This window comes from Branchiostoma floridae, chromosome 4 (genome assembly GCF_000003815.2).
Source record: "Branchiostoma floridae strain S238N-H82 chromosome 4, Bfl_VNyyK, whole genome shotgun sequence".
Taxonomy (NCBI): Eukaryota; Metazoa; Chordata; class Leptocardii; order Amphioxiformes; family Branchiostomatidae; genus Branchiostoma; species Branchiostoma floridae.
Window position 1 is genome coordinate 22,050,659 of NC_049982.1, and position 20,115 is coordinate 22,070,773.

The 20,115-nt window shown below is 42.7% G+C and overlaps 2 protein-coding genes across 2 annotated transcripts; one reads left to right on the plus strand and one right to left on the minus strand.

Moving 5' to 3' along the window:
- Window positions 1-418: 418 nt before the first annotated feature.
- On the minus strand, window positions 419-12,479 carry LOC118413636. Its single transcript, XM_035817161.1, has 22 exons — window positions 12,320-12,479; window positions 11,095-11,728; window positions 10,633-10,707; window positions 10,031-10,136; window positions 9,323-9,407; window positions 7,898-7,977; window positions 7,695-7,775; window positions 7,035-7,102; window positions 6,873-6,924; window positions 6,375-6,489; window positions 5,274-5,352; window positions 4,822-4,920; window positions 4,359-4,496; window positions 3,890-3,992; window positions 3,161-3,345; window positions 2,680-2,739; window positions 2,082-2,196; window positions 1,927-1,962; window positions 1,720-1,784; window positions 1,114-1,256; window positions 768-946; window positions 419-451 (listed from the first exon to the last, which is right to left on the minus strand). Exons 1-22 carry the CDS (start codon window positions 12,477-12,479, stop codon window positions 419-421), a joined length of 2,691 nt encoding a protein of 896 aa, XP_035673054.1.
- A 4,632-nt stretch (window positions 12,480-17,111) lies between these two features.
- LOC118413637 lies at window positions 17,112-19,381 on the plus strand. The gene is made up of 4 exons (XM_035817162.1): window positions 17,112-17,222; window positions 17,517-18,238; window positions 18,645-18,858; window positions 19,182-19,381. Exons 1-4 carry the CDS (start codon window positions 17,207-17,209, stop codon window positions 19,379-19,381), a joined length of 1,152 nt encoding a protein of 383 aa, XP_035673055.1. The 5' UTR covers window positions 17,112-17,206.
- Window positions 19,382-20,115: the final 734 nt, after the last annotated feature.

The window sequence follows — 20,115 nt, forward strand, 5'->3', positions numbered from 1 at the left end:
AGAGAGTGGACCTGGTCCGGGCAAGCAGCCCGCAAGGATGATGATGCAAACATGCATTTTGCTATGGGTTTAAAGATAATAGTCCTTTGCATAATTTCTTCACACTAAGGTTGTACACATAACAAGTTGGTGATGTACCTAAAGTAATTTATCCCTGAGTAAATGTAATATCCATACAATAAAGACGGAAGTGAACATCATGGGATTGGTGTGTACATGGGTTTAGCACAATTCACCTTCGGAAGTACAGATGTAGAAGTACCACATGGGATAGTGAGCATCTATTGAACATGAGAGAAAGAGTCACCTGCTCAAGTCGTACTGTCCATTTGCCCAGACCCAAGGGGCTACACACAAGTCTGTCATGCAGCCAAATCTCAGGCTGAAACAGATTTTATCACACTTTGATTAATCACTTTTACAGGTGGCCGCACACAAGTTTGTCCTGCAGCTACATTACAGACAGACTTGAACAGAATATCAAGTAGTTTTCATCATATCATTGTCACTCCGTCGAAAGTTTAAGCTACTATGTAATTGATTCTTGGCCCTCTTACTATAGATTAAACATCATCACTCCCGTTACCAATATCATTTCGTCTTGCACACATTTTGTTAGACGTCACAAATCTGTGTACGTATTTCAGGTAACGTAATGAGATACATACTACGCACAGGCAACTCTACACGTAAAACAATCAGGTAACTCATGACCATATGGCAATGACTGTGCCCGATCCTTTAGGTAGTGTGCAAGAAACACGTACCGCTATGCCCCGCCGAGCTTTTGGCGGGTTCCACATGAATGATGATAACTTGCGACAGTGTTCTTCACCTTGGGGGTTCAATAACCGGACGGAGAATTGCAAGATAGTATATTTGCTCTCTTGCCAATTGCCCGGATTTTTATTGTCAAACCGAGCAAAGGTGGTCTCCTTGCCTTTTCCTGTGATGAATACACAACGTTTGACAAAGTTAATGAACAGATATCCTGTCTGCATGCAGCCTGCATGTTTAAACGAAAAGAGCCAGTGTGACTCATCATCAACATCAGGGTGACTACAGCTGACAATTCTTCTTGAATACCGAAGGCTATCAATATTTCACTGATACCTTTGTTCGGTTGGTTTAGGGTGCATGTCCCCGTTTCTTCCACCTCCTGTGTTGCCTGTGCGTACAGCCTAAGGTACACCGTGGTTGCCCCCGCCTCCTCTAGTTCAGGCAACACGGTGTGTGACATATTGGTCTCCCATTTCCTATCATACAGGCAGAGGGGAATTTTATTTCATCAATTTTGTGAGACGTTTATGTTTGATATTTTGTGTAAGCACACATATAGTTAAGAAAATATGTCTGGCATATTCGTATATTAGTGCTTTCACATATCTATCGGCCCTCTTTATTTCCGGCAAGGAAAGGATTACCAAGGCACATCGACATCGGATGATAACCAGGTGTATGCGGGCTGGATATGGGGCATAAAGCACCTGGGCAAATTTCTTGTAAACGCATTTTGTGTCATGCATAGCGCCCCTCCTCCACGCTTAACCACATAAGAATAAAATCATGTGACGTTATCCATGCTTACAAACTTTTTGATCTATCAGAATATTTGCACATTATTAGCTGATTCAAGAGTGTGTGTACATCGGTCGAACATATCTATATGTGTCCTCTTCGTATCCCTTAAAAACGATAGTCTGACGGAGACGTTCATACCTTGTTGACACTTCGAAATATTTGATATGTCCTCGATCAAAGCACGTTCCTCTTTGAGTGTATGCCTGAAACAGAGCGCGTGATTATTCAAGTACTTTTCTTTGGGTTAAATCGTTTGCTATGCAGCAAATATCTTACAAAATGAACAGTAGATAATCATCTTTTGGGTCACAAAAATATGGTATGACAAATGAACAGTACACTCACAAGTGATGCTCTCATATTCATCCGTGTTCCATAATCCTGAATCGGAAGGCGTGAAAAGCATAGATATTGAAAAATAACAAAATTCTATTATTACTAAACATGTTTAAAGAATTCAATATGTTTTAAACAGCTGTAATTCAATCGTCTATACTTGCCATGGTAAAGTCTATCCAGTATCGCGAGGATGAGCGCCTACTGATCTTCGCGCAGCAGCTGGATTTATCAGGCACCAGGCGGGGCAGCACCCGCCAGCTAACGACGTACACGGAGCTGGAACAGTAGAGCATACAGGATAACGTGAAGATCAAATTTTGGATAAAAAGAACAATCCAATAACAAAGCACAACACAATTGTAGGGTAGTAGTCAACAGCATATAGTGAACTGCAAGAAGAGCTGTGTGTTCGTACAATTCATTTCAAAGCAAGATCTCACTGTTATTTCCAATACACAAACAAGTGGAGTACAGTGTACAGTCTTCGTAAGGAATCTACCACTTCTATGACATCCCCTGTGTCATATACATTTAGGACTCAGGACGTTTTGCTGAAAATAACAGTTATAATATCCTGGATGACTTGTCCTTTTGTTTGTAGTGAATTTTGTTGTACGAATGATATGTTATTACTGACAGGGTCAGTGAACGTGCCGTACTATTACATTCCCATTTCAGCAGTGGCGGTGGAGTCAGTGAGAGTGCAGTACAACTGACAATACAGCCGGCAATGCTAGGTAGTTATATATTCCCACCCACCTGCAGACCTGTGAGTGTCCGTCCCCAAGAAAGTGCTCGCACGCACGTTGAGCCAGTGCCCTGCACATCAATAGAAAAGTGATAAAAATCTACAAGGCATGCATTGTTAGCCAGTATGAATTTCTTATATATTAGCCTCTACCAGGCTCCATGGGTCACTGGAAAAATAATAGAAATTGGACAAATATAGACAGATAGCATGCCAAACGAGTTAGCTTGGTCGCAAACTTTACTCCTCGGCCAGCTAACTCTGCGTGGCATGTTATGTGTCTAGATTTGCCCAATTTTCACAATTTTTTCACGACCTATGGCGCCTGGTAGAGGCTAAGACTTCCATACAGACCTCTTGCGGACTTTGATATGTATACACGCACGTGTACGTGTGAAACCCACTTTTAATGTCTTAGCAGCACTTTAAATACACGCACACATGGACGCGCATAAATTAAAAAAATCTGTATAAAATGAAATAAAGATAAACCTCAACAGCGCGTCCGAAACCCCATGGTGACGTTGCAGCTCCAGGTAAAACAGCCCTCTCTGCCAGTGTAAGACGGCGCGCCTTGTAGGATCCTCCGGCTGCCCCTCAAACTTCCTGGCGAACATAAACCGTCGTGAGACGTTCAGCAGTAGTGGGACGTCTTTCTCCCGGAACGTCCGCGGGCCCTGGTGTGACGTAGACAAACTATTGAATCTCCAAGCAGATTTAAAGATGGCAGTAAAAACAGCATCCACCAGGCGGTTAGATATTCTACTATGGCCCATTTCATATTGCTTTGTGCCACTGGTAAATCTGCCTGGAGGTTCTAATTGCACCAGGGATGAAGAGACGGGTCTTTGAAAATGGCTGTACTACTTGTTATCATTTGTGTGTGTGTGTGTGTGTGTGTGTCTGTATGTGTGTGTGTGTGTGTGTGTGTGTGTGTGTGTGTGTGTGTGTGTGCTCAGGAAGACAACCTGTCAAAGTGGTGATTATCACTCGTTTTGACACTGCAGTGTTATCTTAAGAACACGAGTGCTCTAGTGCCAACAAAGTTTCGGTTGCAAAAGCCCCCCCCCCCCCAAAAAAAGCCGCCTGCGAATCCGACTGACACATATAAATACTTTCCTACCTGATCAATTATGTCATGCATCTTTCAGCGTGCCATTCTCAAGCTGTGTGTACAGTGTGTTTGCTATCTGTCCCGTTATTGGTACTGAGCCTGCTCACCTTGCCGCACATGTCCGTCTCATGTCCATGTCGACAGGCACCCAGCTGGTCCTTCCCCTGGAACGGCGCCAGGCGGTGCAGGTGTGCCGAAATGAGCGTGTCTCTGTGAAAGTAAAGTTTAATGTGTTGTTACGAGCATTACAAACAGTAACCTTATACCCCTGGCACCGCCGTTAGGCCTAGCTTTTTTCAAACCGGCCAGGGCCCGGTCGGGCAGCCTTTGGGAACGAAAAGTATGATATAAAAGACAACAAACTACACAAGGCGTAAAGGTAATAGTCGTTTTCATTATTTGTGTATACTTTTTACGCATACATTTTGAATTGTCGTTTCCACAAACAGTCCGACCGGGACCCGGTTTGGAAAAAAAATGGTGACGTTAGCCTAACGCAAAATATTTTGAAAGTACATCGACTACCCTTTGGGTTACAGGGAACGGAAAATTTACATATGGTGGGTACAAACTGACCTGAACTGTGATGACATGAGGATAGATGCCAGGTATTTCTCATCAGGAATAGCCGTAGTCTGCATGTAGAACTGGAGACTGTTAAAGTCGATGCTTTTGTCCTGGCTTTTGCTTGATACTGCGAATTCCGCAAAGTCCCTTCGAGAAAAGTAAATTTATTTACCACAGGTGGGAACTGCATGTGCACATTCTAAGTCATGAGATCTACCTTTTACGATGCCCCTACATGTTATAATTATTAGGTACTAGTAATTTCTGGTAAGGAAGTGGTCACACGAGTGCCTATATTCAAGCTTAAGGCCGTATGAGTTCCGTATTAAATCTTTTCGGTTTAGGTATGTTTTGTGAAAAAGTTAAAAACATATAATAAGAAATTCCACATGAAGGAAGTTGGATGCAAAGATAATCTTTGACGTGAATGAATGACGTTCTAAAAGAGACAAATAACCAGAATTACGCTGACCTGCTGAGAACAGCCCACTGGGACGAACCGCTGATGTCCGCCCCTGCCGGAGGGTCCCCCCGCCTTGTCACGTTATACACATATCCATCGCAGCTGTACCTACAAGGATAACGTCCCAACGCGTTAGACATGCATGATCCACCGTCTACAGAAACCAAGTCTTAACATGTTGTAAACAGCAACTGTACCTACAGATCATGCCCTGAAACGTGAACAGCAACTATACCTACAGAAATCACGCCCTAAAACGTTGTAAACAGCAACTGTACCTACAGAAATCACGTCCTGAAACGTTATATGCAGTGGCTGTACCTACAGCAATCACGTCCTAAAATGTTTATATGAACAGCAGCTGTTCCTACAGAATTCGCGTCCTCAAATATTATGAACAGCAGCTATGGTTCACATGGTAACGTCATGTAGGTCAATCTCAGTAAACTGGTTTTCCTTACCACGCGGTGTTGATACGGTCGGGAGATGCTTTTCGGACTCCATCCCTGTATCGCTTGGTGAGCCGGAGGAAATTTCTACCTGTTCAGTGATGAGACAGAGCTAGAATTTAGTTAATAGTTTTGGAAACGTCTCTCTCAAGTCAGGTTATTGACCGTAATGTTTGTCATGATTAAAGCCCATCAATTGTTGAATCATCACTGTTACTGCTGAAAACAATGTAGGTCCTGCTAATACTACTACATTAATGAGGTGTGTTATTTTCCTATCATGCTTTCGCACATTTTTATCACTCAATCGAACGTAAGCTTATCTATGCGTTCTGTGCACGCAGGTGTTTGGTATAACTGATATAGTCCACTTCTTGTTTTTCTTCGATACTGACAAGAAAGTAAAGCCCTCGTCACACATTCAGGACCTTCACATGATTTTTCTTCCGTCGACTACTCCGTAAGCAAAGTCTGTACCGGGTTGGGAGTAGCCAGGAATCCATGCTGTTCTAATTCCATTTTGCTCATCTGTTCTCATCTGACAAAAACATAACTTTCCCATTTTTTAAGATTTATTGTCAATGTAGTTGGCAGTACCACGCTTGTCCTACCTCTGTGCAGCGTGAGTACCATGTTTGTCCTAGATCCGTATCTAGTAGAATACCATTCAGCACTAAGGATAGCACCTTTTATCCTACCTACCTCTGTACGGTGTGAGAACCATGTTTGCCCTAACTCTGTTTGGTGCAGTGTGAGTACTATGTTTGCCCTAACTCTGTTTGGTGCAGTGTGAGTACCATGTTTGCCCTACCTCTGTACGGTGCAGTGTGAGTACCATGTGTGCCCTAACTCTGGTGCAGTGTGAGTACCATGTTTGCCCTACCTCTGTACGGTGCAGTGTGAGTACCATGTGTGCCCTAACTCTGGTGCAGTGTGAGTACCATGTTTGCCCTACCTCTGTACGGTGCAGTGTGAGTACCATGTGTGCCCTAACTCTGTTTGGTGCAGTGTGAGTACCATGTTTGCCCTACCTCTGTACGGTGCAGTGTGAGTACCATGTTTGCCCTACCTCTGTACGGTGCAGTGTGGGTACCATATGCATGTTTGCCCTACCTCTGTACGGTGCCAGGGCAGCGGCGATGTCGTCCACATCTCTCAGAGCCAGGTCCGACCCACTCAGGTTGATGACGAAGTCCCAGCTGCCCATGCGTAATAACTCCTCTGTCGCCTTGGTTTACCATGAGAGATCAGTATGTAAGTTAGGCGATGTTCATTCGAATTTCTATATAATTTAGATGACGACATCTTCTTGGAACCCCAAACTGATGCGAACGATTGAAGAAAAAAGTTTGGCGTTGATTTTTGTTTTGTTTTGCTTTGGAATTGGATTTGTCATTCTACAACGTTGGTATCTTCTGATATTTGTTTCTATTTACTGCGAAAACTTCTTCTGCAAACGGACGGAACTTTTTTGCGCGCGACGGTGTCATCCACGTGTATATACCAATGCCTATGGCTAAAAAGCCTATAGATATCCCCTGAAAAAAATTACTGTTTGCAACGGCATGGAAATTTAGAAAATGTTCATTATGCAAGGCACAAAACATGTACCTCTAGTTCTGCTCGCAGTATGTTGTAGGAGCCCCAGGACGATCTGAATGACCTGAGTACACAGAAAAAGGCACTCAAAACATCTAGTTCTTACGTTGTGACTGCTATACCAAAACGTCTTAAAATTTCAATCAGAAAGCCACAAACACAACACAACCATACCTTTGGTCTGGAAGTACCCTAATGTTTTCAGCATGCGGGAATTTCCCTTCAAGAAGGTGCACAAGGTACTGAAGTATACAAAACAGAAGAAACATATGTATGTCTTTTGCATGTTTATTGCGTTATGCTGGGATTCAATATACAAATACAAATTATTCAAAAAATTAATTGCTATACTTAAGAAAGGATGCCGCAAATACCATTGTGTAATACATTATGAGAATTCTATGATCACGACAAAGGCAAACGAAGTAAATATATGTTGTGGTGTTTTGTTTTGCTTTCAATTAGGAGATCATGTAACAAAGTACAATAATTTTTTCGTGTAAAATGGTGGTCATTTTGATCATTGAAAAATGAAATTTACGCAATATAGTGAAGCATCTTCAAAGCTCGTGGGAAAATAAGGATAATATTTGTTAATTTTCACCTGGCTTTTACACATCACTAAGTCCGGAAGGGTAGTTTCAGTTGTTTTACTTTAGCAACAGTAAAGATAGGAAGATGACTCTTATAATGAGATATAGAGATAAAGAGAAAACTTCTCAGTCCAACGAAATCCACCATGTCTAACAAGTGATTAGCTATTCTATGTATTATTGTAAGTGAATGTATGGGAATGTGTTGCGTTATCGAACAAAGATCGACATGTTGACAAACCTTCCGCACGAGTGGTTTGCTTTTATCCACGTGGATTACGTAGTGAAAATATTCGCGGTAAAGTGAATCCAGTAACTGAACCTGGTGATGAAAACAAACACAATCATGCTACTGTGAGGTAATGGTTCAATCAACAAATTGAAGACGCGGGAAACAGGTAAATCAGTCAATAGAAATGTTTTAAAAAATCATGAAATACTCACGGCTGCTTCTGGGTTGTTGTGTACCAGCAACACGAACGCAGTGCGTGCTGGGATCAAACTCACGTGCGGATGAGCCAACACTGGTAGTACATGGAACAAGACACCAAACGATCAGAAAGGGGTATGTTTAAAACTCTATCCATCATTTCACTAGTAACTGAATATCTGGATTATCGTGTAATGGTATTATACCATTGATAGCTCTTGGTCTTTAATATCTCTTGGTCTTGGTTTTATACAAGCTTGTGTTTTGTCTTACTTTTGTCTTGCTCACCTGGTTTTATACAAGCTCGCTTCGCTCACAGTGGTGACTTTATTCGATGGTTATAGCAAAGGACCAGGCGTTATGACACCAGATACACATCGGGGCGGGTCATTAATCCTTAATTCATGCCTCGACGAGCTAGTTACAGGTCACTTATAATACGCTTCAAGAGACACCTGTTGCACCGCAGAAGGAAGGAGCACAAAGTGTGGAAAGTTAGACCCCGTTCACACTCAAAAAAATGAAGCGGCTTCAACGTCGAAGCCGCTTCAACGTGCAAGCCGCTTCAAAAAAATTACGTTCACACTCATTACAGACAATCCGATTGACCGCACACAATCCAAGCTGATTGTGATTCCGTACCTGGACTTCAGGTACTTTTTGTACAACATTGTTTGTAGGTTTTCTCAAACCCACTCTTAATAGTCTTATATCATGATCCAGAGAGAGATCTGTTCAAAGATATGCTTGTTTTTTTGTGATTTTTTTAGCTTGCTGTGGTTCCTCTCTCTTCGTGTGATAAAAAAACTTTGTTTGCTTCCCATTCCACTTGCCTTGACCCTACAGCGTTTTTCCTTTCTATCCAGACATTATCATTGGGCACAAAAATTAGTAATGTGAGCAAACCTGTCAGTGTGGCGTGTGTTCCTGCTCCCGCCGATACATGGATATATAACCTCCACCAGGGGCAAATCGGAAATTTGCATAGAATCTATCCCGCGTTGCGTTCACACTCGCGATTCGAGACAAGCGGCTTGTTCGCAAGTGTCTCAAACTACCTCGCGGGGAAGGATTGTAAACGAGCCGGATCAGTGTAAATACAAGCCACTTGGAGCGTTCACACTCAAGAAAACGATCCGGATCAAGCGGCTTCGACGTTGAAGCCGCTTCATTTTTTTGAGTGTGAACGGGGTCTTAGAGATACAGCCTGTCAGGGTCGGGACGATAGACGATACCAACTTCCAACCACCTTTGACCCATTCCATGTTTCACGTGTTCTCAGCAATCGGATTGAAAATTCGTTGAGTGCATTTCCATTGTAAACTAAAAGCTGAAGCAATTGTCAGGTGTGGCAGATGGTACAATTTGATACAGCAAGGAAGCTTCCAGCTATGCAATACAGATACAGAAAATCAAGCTTGTCACATATAACGCTATACCTTCTTCATGTTTCCTGTCTTCAGGACGGGGCCCTTTCCTCGGTAGAGCAATGTCACTGTACAACATCCCCCCGTCTTTGTTCACCTGCAGGGAAGACCAAGGATACAGGCATAAGATAAAATTAAGTGCTTAAGAAAGACAACTCAAGTTAAAGATATATATATGAATGGTTTATTTCGCATCGAGCGACAAACAATAACATACAGTGGCAGCCTTCATTTCTTCGGCTGAATTGCGGTATGCTTTACACATGTTACAATTAAAATGAAAAGCAATAGGGGTACACAACTTCAAACATTATAAAACATAACAATAATCATCTTTAAAATAGCTGTGTATACGTCCAAAGCTTATTTATACCTCTAGCACTATTAACTGTTTAGCAAGTCGACAAGGTACGGCAGTGTAGTCTTTCTGTACCTGGCAGTTCTACAGTGGAATTGTGTTATCTGGTGTTTAGACCTGAGGTTTCTGCCATGCTGGATACAAACTTTACTTGGTTTAAACGATCTCTTTCGCTGCTGCACAGGATTAACATCTTGTAATTGCGATACTCGTCTGAAACGCAGAAGTGCGTCTACACAGGGCTTTGGCCTTTTCTATATTGTCAAACTTGATTTGATTGATGGCTACTATAAATGCCCGTTTGCAAAAAAAAGTTTTTTTTTCAAAGCTGTGAATGTAACATAAAGATATGTATGTCTGACCTGTGAGGCATTGGTGACAAGAGGCGGCAAACAGCCGCCATGTTTGTTATAGCGGTAGGCGCAGTACACCTGCAGCACCTCTTCCCGGCATGCTTCACTCGGCACTCTGGCGGGAATACAGACACACTGTTACAACATACTACAATTACTTCTGCCCACATTGTTACATCACGCGGCTACAGCCACTGCTGACTATACAGCTACAACTACTACTGACTACACTGTTATATCACATGACAACTAACTACTACTAACTACACTGTTACATTACAGGGCTACAACCACTACTGACTACATCATCAAATCTGAAATGTATAGGTAGTCGCAATTAATGTAACTTCCACATCCAATCTGCTGGCCATCAAGTGTTAACAAGTATGTTACAACGTCTAACGGTAACGTTTTTAACGTGTACGTTGTAGAAAAGGCACGAAGAGACAACACATATGATTAGCCTACTCCATTGTAACAATATATCAAAGAATTATGTTAGCCCTTATTGTTGTGTCAAATAGGATGTTAAGCTATAACTTATACCTGTATTTTGTACTTTTCTGTAATAGTTGTCGTGCAATAAAGTTTTATCATCACATAGTTCCTACCTGGCGACAACTTTCCACAAATCACTGACGACCTGCTCAGGGGGTGGAGGCTTGCCATCGCAGACGCCGTTATATCTGCGTAATATGCATATCATATATAATTCATACATGAATAATGAATGAAGGTTATATTTGTGTTGTCTCGGCTGTAGATATGTGCAAGGTTTTATGCCAGGTTTATGTAGAACTTTGGTAATTGAAACTGCAACATTTTGGGTGTATTACAACCCGACTTGTGTCGTATCTCAATGAGCGTCAGAACACCATGATAATGTATAGTAAGTGGAGTTATCATGAACAACCATGCAATGTAATGCAAATAATTCAGCGTAATCCCATTGCTATACATAGCGGCTATGCTTCGAAACCTATAATGTATATGGTACTAAATTAGTTTCAGCATATACATATACATGTACACTAGTCTGCCGTTGCAAGGAGTCGATAAAAAACCTCACTTACCGTTCAAAATCGCTTTGTTCAGGTCCAGGACACATGATAGAAAATATGTCACTTTCAGCCACAGTGCTCCATTGGATAACGTCTGTCCCATTGGCCATCCCAGTCACAGAAATATATAAAACATCTTCTCTGCGTTTTCTTTGATGTTCTTCGTATGTCAGACCGTCTACCGATGAGTCTGCCTCGCAGAGGTATTTAACTTCCAAGAGTTTTCTTTTCTCCGGCTGTGAGTCGTACCCACACAGCCTGGGGCTTGGTTTGAGTATGCAGGCTTGGTGCCACAGACAGCGCAGGGCCGGGTCGCAGCCCGTGCCCACGGGGTGGTACCGTGGACTGGAGGAACCCTGGGCGCGGTACATTCCATCTTTCTCCCGATGGATTCCAGTGGAGTTCCTGGTGATGTATGTAGGAAAGTTTCTCAGTCCGTACAGACGGACACTTGTACTATTAGACCGGAGCTGCGCAATGCTGCCGAAGCGGACAGACATGTTGGAGATGAAGTAGCCACGGGAGCACAGCAAAAACATCAACTTACTCTCGGTTGGAGTCACTGTTTCAACGGCGAAGGACGCATTCCTCGTCGGCGGTGTGAAGTAGCTTACCTCTCTCAGCGGGTACACTTTGTTCCGCCAAGCTGGAATAGTTGACAAGAACAAGACAAATAGAGGAAAATGGCACCAAATGCATGACATGTTGTTGTCCATGCCTCTGTTTCATATACAGACGATACATGTAGTAATATAGCATCTACTGTAAGAGGTTCTTTCTATTGTCACTCTATGGGGTCACTGAGACCTAATCAGCTCATTATGAACATCTATTGTTACCTCCAATTTGATTGTTGGGTGTTGCCCATGCAGTACGGCCGTGTGTCATTAAATATAGATGTCACTAGAGATAACACTGACGAGCAAAAAGAAAATGGTTCGCTCTTGATCTTTTTCAGCAGTCTTGTCCCAAAGCAACATGTTCATGCCACTACATGACATCAACGTAACATAAGAAATTGGCAAAGTATATGAGTCTTACATTACTCTCAGATAATGGCACACAAGCCAACGATATTCACATATGTGCGTGTGTGTGTGCATGCGTGCGTGTGTGTGTGTGTCTGTGTGCGTGTGTGTGCATGTACACAACGTTACGTTTGTGTGTGATTATTTCTTCAGTGTTAACGTGTCAGTGTTAAGCCTATTACATGATATACTGGAAAGAGGGGGCTCACCGTCCGTCTTCTGTTCCTCTTCGTGCTGTAACCCTGTGGGAACCCGCCCAGACTGTGGGGCTACTGGAGGATCAAGGGCAGAAACCTCAGCACCTGATGACAGAGTGACGGTTGGTGACGTCACCATCACAAGTGTCAGCAGCCATGACGTCATGGCCATGTAGATCCTTCTGGTAAAACAAAACGAGAAGGCTAAACAAGAATGCCACGTTGAGGTGAACTGTACAACTGTACAGCCGGGTCTTTGGGCCATCTGGCACTCGAGGATCGAGTTCTTAAGATTATACTTGGGTGACAAACGAGTGATAGTCCCCTAGGTTGTCTTCCTGAACACACACACACGTGCGCACACACACATACACATACGCGCGAGCGCACACACACACACACACATACACACACACAGAGAAATACACAGACACACACACACAATGACCATCTGACCATCCTCCACTAATAATTTCTTCCAAGTATATCTTGGTAGGCAAGATCTTGATGTCTCCACAGTTGTCCCACAATCTGACCTTACGGTCTTTCCTCCCGAGAACCGCCCCAAGATTACCGTAAACCTGTTTTCCGTCATAATCCGTCTAATTAATGACGGAGACGTTTCAACAATGGTAACAACTTCACGTTTATCTGCAGCAATTGCTCACAGATATCAGAATAGAGAAAGAAAAAAATCCAGCGTTGTGTTATTTTCATTCTTAATGAGAGATCATTATGCAGTTTTGTCAGCCATAATGATAGAAGATTGTGAGCTCCATGTACGTTGTGCGATTGGTCTGGCTGTAAGAGATTAACAGACTGTACTTTTTAACAGTAGATACGGTGACTGACCGACCTTGAGCGGAAAGTGCAAAGAAAGACCTTTGCCGAACAGTGCCGAACGCGATGATAAGGGGATTACTGAGATCTGCCTGCATAATACCCCCTCACCATTAGGCGCGATTCCATCGGACGACGAGTCTGCGAGCTCTAATTTACGAGGAGGCATGACCCTGCTGCCGACGAAGAAATGGCTGAGTTCCTCCTTCCCGTCAGGGTCATGCCTCCTCGTAATTTAGAGCTCGCAGACTCATCGTCCGATCGAATCGCGCCTAATGTGAAGGGGGTATAATGACAGCAGGTGAGAGACCTTGGCAGTCAGAGGAAACATGAACACCAGCAGGCAGAATTATTTATAAAACTTTAAGGCATACTTTTGAGACAATACGGGTGAGTGCGTGTATATTTTAGCGTTCGTACATTCCAAGTGATCCGCTGGAGTGGTGGCTTTTCAGTATATCCAACACAAAACACCATCCATATGCATATTACTAGTATACTCAACAAAAATTAAGACGTCTTTCATTACAGTTTGCTTATTACAATTCCTTTAACGACGCGTTATGCGACGTCTCGATTCGTGATTTACCCAAATTCCGTTCCGACTTAGAGTCCCCTTTTTCTTATAATATCAAAGATAAAGGCGATTAGATCTAACATCATTAACAACGTATGTTCTATGTATCACTTTAAGTCAAGCGTATTTCTTTCGTTAACTAGTGGCATAGTTATCAATGTCATTGCAAATCTTACTGTTGTGTAGCGCGTGTGAACTAATACAAGTATACCAATAGAAAATGACTGCCGTACTCACCGAGGTTACCTTGTCAGGCTGTTGCGGAAAGCACGTACGGAGACCAAGGTACGGACACAATGACATGTGAAGTCTGTGCCAGTTAGTGACAAACCGTTCGCTTCACAGTTATGTTGGGGGTTCCACGTGTCCAGTTCCTATCGATAATTGTCGGTCCCCACGCGAGGGTAAGATTTGACACGTCAATAGAGAGGATACACGAACCAATGCTGTTTGGGACATGCATTCAATTCCCACCTGGATAGTTCAACAACCTCGTCTGCTCATTGTTTGAAGGAACCAACTACATGTGGTACGTTACTCCGTTAAGTACTGAACAAGACTACATGTAGTATGTTATTCTGTGAAGTACTGAACAAGACTGCATGTAGTATGTTATTCTGTGAAGTACTGAACAAGACTGCATATAGTATGTTACTGTTTTAAGTCCTAAACAAGACTACTTGTAGTACGTTACTCCGTTAAGTACTCATTATCATCGGCCATTCTCTGGCGAGATTTAGTAAGTAAATTTCGATCTCCAGAACTATTTGTCCTTCATGACAGAAAGTATTACTCAACAGGACTACATGTAGTATGTTTCTCCGTTAATCACTTAACAAGAATACATATAGCACATTACGTACGCTACTCCGTTTGGTACTCAAAAAGACTACATTCAGTATGTCCCTGTGTTAATCCTGAACACGCCTACATATAGTACGTTACTCTGTTATGTACTTAACAAGACCATACGTAGCATGTTAATCGTGATTTTTGAGTGAGACACCCCCAGCGGCCTTTTGTGGACTGCAGGGGCTGGACAAGTCGGTTGGTATTGAGGATCTGATGATGCACGTTAATTACAGTGTAGGACATCCCATTGAGTTCTTACTTTTGTTGTCAAGCGCTCTCCAAGCAGAGGTTAGGCTATTGGTTGTTATTATATAGACGTCCTTTTAAGCGCAGCTGGCGCCTATCTGATATACAAGCAGGGGTCATTTATCGACTCTTCAAGCAGAGGTTAGGGGCCGGCTTGCTACACCGCCTTAGTTACTGCATTGAAACTGTGAGTGTTTTCTTTTAGTAAATTTGGCAGTTCCATATGCTGAGGTAATGACCAAAAGGGCGTCAATATGCATTTGCACAACCTGTCGTTCTGCTCACGCGGACAGTTTTCAGTACAAAATGAAATGATTTGTATTACGCTGAGCGCAGCTTTTTGTCTTTTTCCAAACATAACGATGTCTGCTTTCAGCAAGTCAAAGCGTAAGCTCAGAGCAGCCCGACTTTTTTTGTATTAGTGCTTTTCTATTTCGCATAGGATAAAATCACAAAGCATAATTTCATAATTTCAAGAAATATAAAACGGTGCAAAAAAACAACAACTTCGTGCGTAGAGTTGAATGAAAAATTGGGAGGAAAAGTGTTTTTTTTTTTTTTGTATTTGAATTTGTTCTCAAAGTACAAGAAACACCACCGGAGAAGTGGAATTTAACAATGATGATGAATGCCGAATAAGTCATGTAAAGGTTGCTTATTACGCGGCGCCAGTATGGGTTTACTCGGTGTAGCTATCGCTGCCGGTAAATCCATCTGTTGTGCAGTTTGACCTAAATCTAAGTCCAGGTGTTATTTTCAAATAGCACCTGGACTTCGATGTAAGTCAACTGCTTAAAAGCTATGTATACGTGGCGAGTTGCCCTTAGTAATCATCTAAGTCTAAAATGTATGTCTGGGAATGGTTGACTGAATAATAGCGATAAATGACATGTAAGTCTTCTGCCTAAAACATCAAATGCTAAAGTAACCATCATTAGACTTGCCTGTCATTCATCGCTATTCGGTAAATGCTGTACAGTGATTATGACTCACCTTTAAGTCACAAGTGCACGTTGATCGTGTCAGCATGTGTTTGTGTACCGCCGCATACGGCAAGGTCCCTCGATCTGTTGGCTGGACAGAACACCCGAACGTTTACTCTCCCAGGGGAATGGTTCTATGGACACACGCATCCAGCTAGGTGATTCTGTCAATGCTTCTGTGTACGTACTGCACCTACGGCACCGCCACTGCACACGAAAGGTCCGAGTCTTCATGCCTGTTACGTGAGTCGTATCGAGCTATTTTAGTTCATCGTAGTCGATCGGGATCAAGTTCAATGTTAAGTGTTTTTGGTAACATCCAAGAAACTAATGTTAGTAAACGATGGTGTTTTCTATCATATCGTTGCCGTTGTTAGCATCCTCCATTCTTTCGATCGATATCTGCACGTTTGACTCGTCTTGTGCACCTGTCTTGTCGCCTTTGCAGACCCGGCCGTCTTGGAGAGCTGCGGCCCGGCGTCAATAGCAAAGTTCGAGTTTTCTAATCTACGTGAACCGCTTCAAATGACGTGAACAAATCATATGAAACGCGTATCGATATCTAAGCTCTGACGTTTTGTTCTCCCTACTTCATTGGTGTAATGTAAAGTTATACAGTACAGATAGTTATATATAGTTTATATAGGTATCGGCAAGAATATATAGATCCGGTTCAAACAAAGACATATGCGCCATATATAGCAAGAATTGATAGATAGTGTTTACCCTCAAAACATAGCCTATGTACCTCACCGAGTCGAACCTAGTCAGAGGTTAAACAAGTTTCCACATGGTTCATGTTTGCGGAGGTGGTACGATAGAACAAAATTTCAATGTGCTTTAATATATAGAAGTACTCAATAAGACTACATGTAGAGCATCTCTGTTAAGTGCTCAACAAGACTACACTTCTGTACAGTTAACAATACGGTACTCTACTGAGTGCTTGTTCTTCGAGGTTTACGCTCTCGATGCCCATTGTAAGTAGCAAACTAAACGACATATGTGAGAAACACCAGTGTCTCACCAAGTGTCTCACCTCCCACCAAACACAGAATGACCCGCATCTTAGATTTACAACACTAACGGGCTATCGGTATTTGTGTTGGGAAATATTGTTACCTCCGTAAAGCCTAAAGGAGGTTCACCTCCTACTGGGGTATCGTAATCGTATTCAGATATGTGTGTTTTCAGCTGTAACTCGCTGTCCTTTGGACTTCATTATTTTCTTACAAAAGATGGATAAGGATCGTCATATACTACACTAATCATGTCTATCTCCGTCTTCATTTCCTCGTACGTATAGGTACAAGTATATAACATCACAGAGGTCCAGAAAGGATCTACAACAAAAGGAACATTCAAACGAAGGGCTGCAGGACCTGTGTAACACGTCACGACATGGCCATCAAAACAGGTACAATGGCATAGTAATGATAGCTGTTAAGGGTCTTATAAGAGTTTGGAAGGCCTACCGCCACGAAGTAGAGGAGAGTTCTAACTTTATGGAGGGCAGGACGTTATCTACGCCGTCCAAACTGTCAATACATGTATATCACATGGAAATTAACAAACAAGAACTGGTTCTTAAACTGGTCCTTAATCATTTGATAGTCAATGCAACGTTAATTCTTTTGTGTAAATAAAGTGTATTTCCTAGTTGTTTACGTAAAGCATTACGACGTACACATGTGTCCATTATCTATTACAGGCTTTTGTCTGCCGCATTCTACGCTACGTCTTTTGACGCTCCTAGTGGTCCTCCTCGCTACCGTCATAATTGTCCTTACGAATGTCGGCCTCGATTATGTCAGCCACGTTTTCCCACAATCCGTCACCAGCTTCAGCGCATCATGTAAAGCGGAAGTCACTGCCCCGCCCATCGTCCTTGTCGACGCCGTGTTTCCGGTTAAGATCGAAGTTCTCCGTGGGAACATCAGATCCCTTCCCCGGTCCTACGCGACAGTTCGTTTCAGCCCTGGCAACTCCAGTCATGTTTCCACAGTGGATTTGTACTACGGTGTGGGGACAACAAACCTGACCATCTCAAAAACCGGAGTGTTGCAGCTCTACGTTACCGTGGAGACGCGAGATGACCACGCCCCTACCGAGACCTGCCAGGCCAGCGTCAGAATCCAGGCCGCACCCTTATCTAACCGTGAAGTGGGAGATAAAATGATCCACAAGTTGCAAGGACCAGATCTGTGTAAAAACTGTTGCAAGACCGTATCGTCTCTGGAGTTCGGAAATTATGAGAACTGGAGCATTAAAAACATACGGGGCATGAAACGTGCCACTATTTATCCGAGATCATTGCGTAAAGAGGGGTGCGGAATGACGTTTTCTGCAGACCTGTACCAACACAACCACAGCGACTGTATCGTGCAGAAGGTTCACGTCAAGTCGGTCTACAGTGATCTAAATCACTATTTGGTGAATAATGCTTAGCCGTAACGGTTGTTTCCTTGCATACAACGTTTGGTGTTATCGTTGAAATACATATATATGTCACAGGGGAGATTGGAATCCAGGGGAATTCGGAATACTCTTAGGGGAGATTGAAATTCCACTCACTCCTTGGGGAATTTGGAATTATTGCATGATTTATTGCCTGGTTGTTATCTCATTGTCAAGACGTGTCACTTAGACACAGGCCATCATTTAACTGTGGTTGGTGTACAAAAAAATGCCGTCATCGTCTGCATGATGGTTAGCAAGATTTCAAAAATCATTTATTACAACTAAAACTGTAATTTCTATATATTCATGTCATATCATCTCCTTTTCAGAATGAATTACAAAGATTTAACTGTATTCTAATGTAAGGTATTTGTAACAGGGTGAAAGCCACTTGCGAGAGCTCAAGACGCACTACTTGGACCGGGTGATGCAGACCAATTTGACCGCGAAGTCATTCGGCGTGATCTGGGACTTCTCACACATTCCTGAAAGAAATTCATGCGCGTTGATCAGGGCGGCAATGACGTGTCCTTACAGTCAACAGGCCACACATGGACTTTCAGCTTTCGTTACGAAATTTCTTCCAAATATTGGCAAGTATTTTGTTTGGTGATTTTGTCATTTGCAAAGTTTTAAGAAGATGTTTTCATTGGTTTTCCATGTTTGATACTTGAATATATTGTAAGGACAATCACATGTACATAAAGTTCAAAATGATAGTGTCATCTCAAAATGTATACCTTCTGTATTCCTAGAAGTTGTTGGCCTCGATCTTATATTCGTTTCTTTGCAGATTGGCAATGTACTGTAATCGACATGAATTGACAAAGTAACTGTCACTACACGTATTTATAAACTCAGTACACAAGTAGAATCGGATCGCCTAACACCAGCCTTTCCCCCGTTACTTCTTCAGCAATCTACACTGGCATGACGGTCCAACTCGCTGAGCTTCCCCACCCAAACAACTTCCACAAGTACGTGGCTTTCCTGTACATCGGTAACTGCATGAAGTCAGCTCACTCCGATTTCGTCAGCAAGGAGACCAACGACTACGTGCTCATCGACAACGACCGTTGTCTGGTGCCCGATAGGGTCGCGGGGGGTCACAGGTGAACGAGCATCTGCAGTTTGATTCAGTCCCGCTTAATTGCATTAAGATAATTAGTAGATGTGACCGTCATTTGACAGATTATGTTAATTTGAGCCTCTTTCACCTAATTGATAAGGAGATGCTACAACAAGCTTCTTTATAAGCCCCTGTCACAAAGCGATTTCTTGCGATAGCATATTCCGCATATGGCACGATGAGCGCAGTAAATCGTAAGCAAAATCAGCCATCGCAGAGCATTGGATGATGTTCAAAATTTTTCCAGCGTCGCACGATTTTTCACTCGTGCCTTTTCCTGAATAATCGCCTGCCGCTTGTGTGCTTCTTTAACCAACCGAATGTGGACTTAGCTGTTGAGTACCAGTCTATAATGTCTTTCACTGTGAGAAAGAAGAAAATGAACATGAGTCATACAAACAAAGGTTCCAATGAAGCAATAGTACTGATACATGTATGGTTATCACTTTATGGTAGGCTCTTTGAGTCAGGCTATTCCGGAAATCAAAATGTGCTTATTTTCTGATGTCATGCCATCAAGAAAAAAATGTCATCAAAAAAAAGATCATACCATTAGCAACACCCCCACCCCCACCCCATCCGAAAAATAACCCCGACTCTTAGAGCCTGCCCATCTCTTCGAGTTGTAGCCCTGGTACAGTCATTGTAAAGTGACCCGAGACTGACGTGAGCAGAGATCTGATCTAATTATGAGCCCACGTGTATGTAGTCATCAAAGAAA

Bases quoted from the DNA above. Each gene is read 5' to 3' on its own strand.
- LOC118413637 (XM_035817162.1), top strand. The intron at 18,239-18,644 runs GTGAATAATGCT...TATTTGTAACAG, and splicing joins GTGATCTAAATCACTATTTG to GGTGAAAGCCACTTGCGAGA. The intron at 18,859-19,181 runs GCAAGTATTTTG...TTACTTCTTCAG, and splicing joins GAAATTTCTTCCAAATATTG to CAATCTACACTGGCATGACG.
- LOC118413636 (XM_035817161.1), bottom strand. From the start codon at position 12,479: ATGGCCATGACGTCATGGCTGCTGACACTTGTGATGGTGACGTCACCA. The intron at 7,978-9,322 runs GTATAGCGTTAT...ATGTACTACCAG, and splicing joins AGACAGGAAACATGAAGAAG to TGTTGGCTCATCCGCACGTG. The intron at 3,346-3,889 runs GTGAGCAGGCTC...ACGTCACACCAG, and splicing joins AGACGGACATGTGCGGCAAG to GGCCCGCGGACGTTCCGGGA.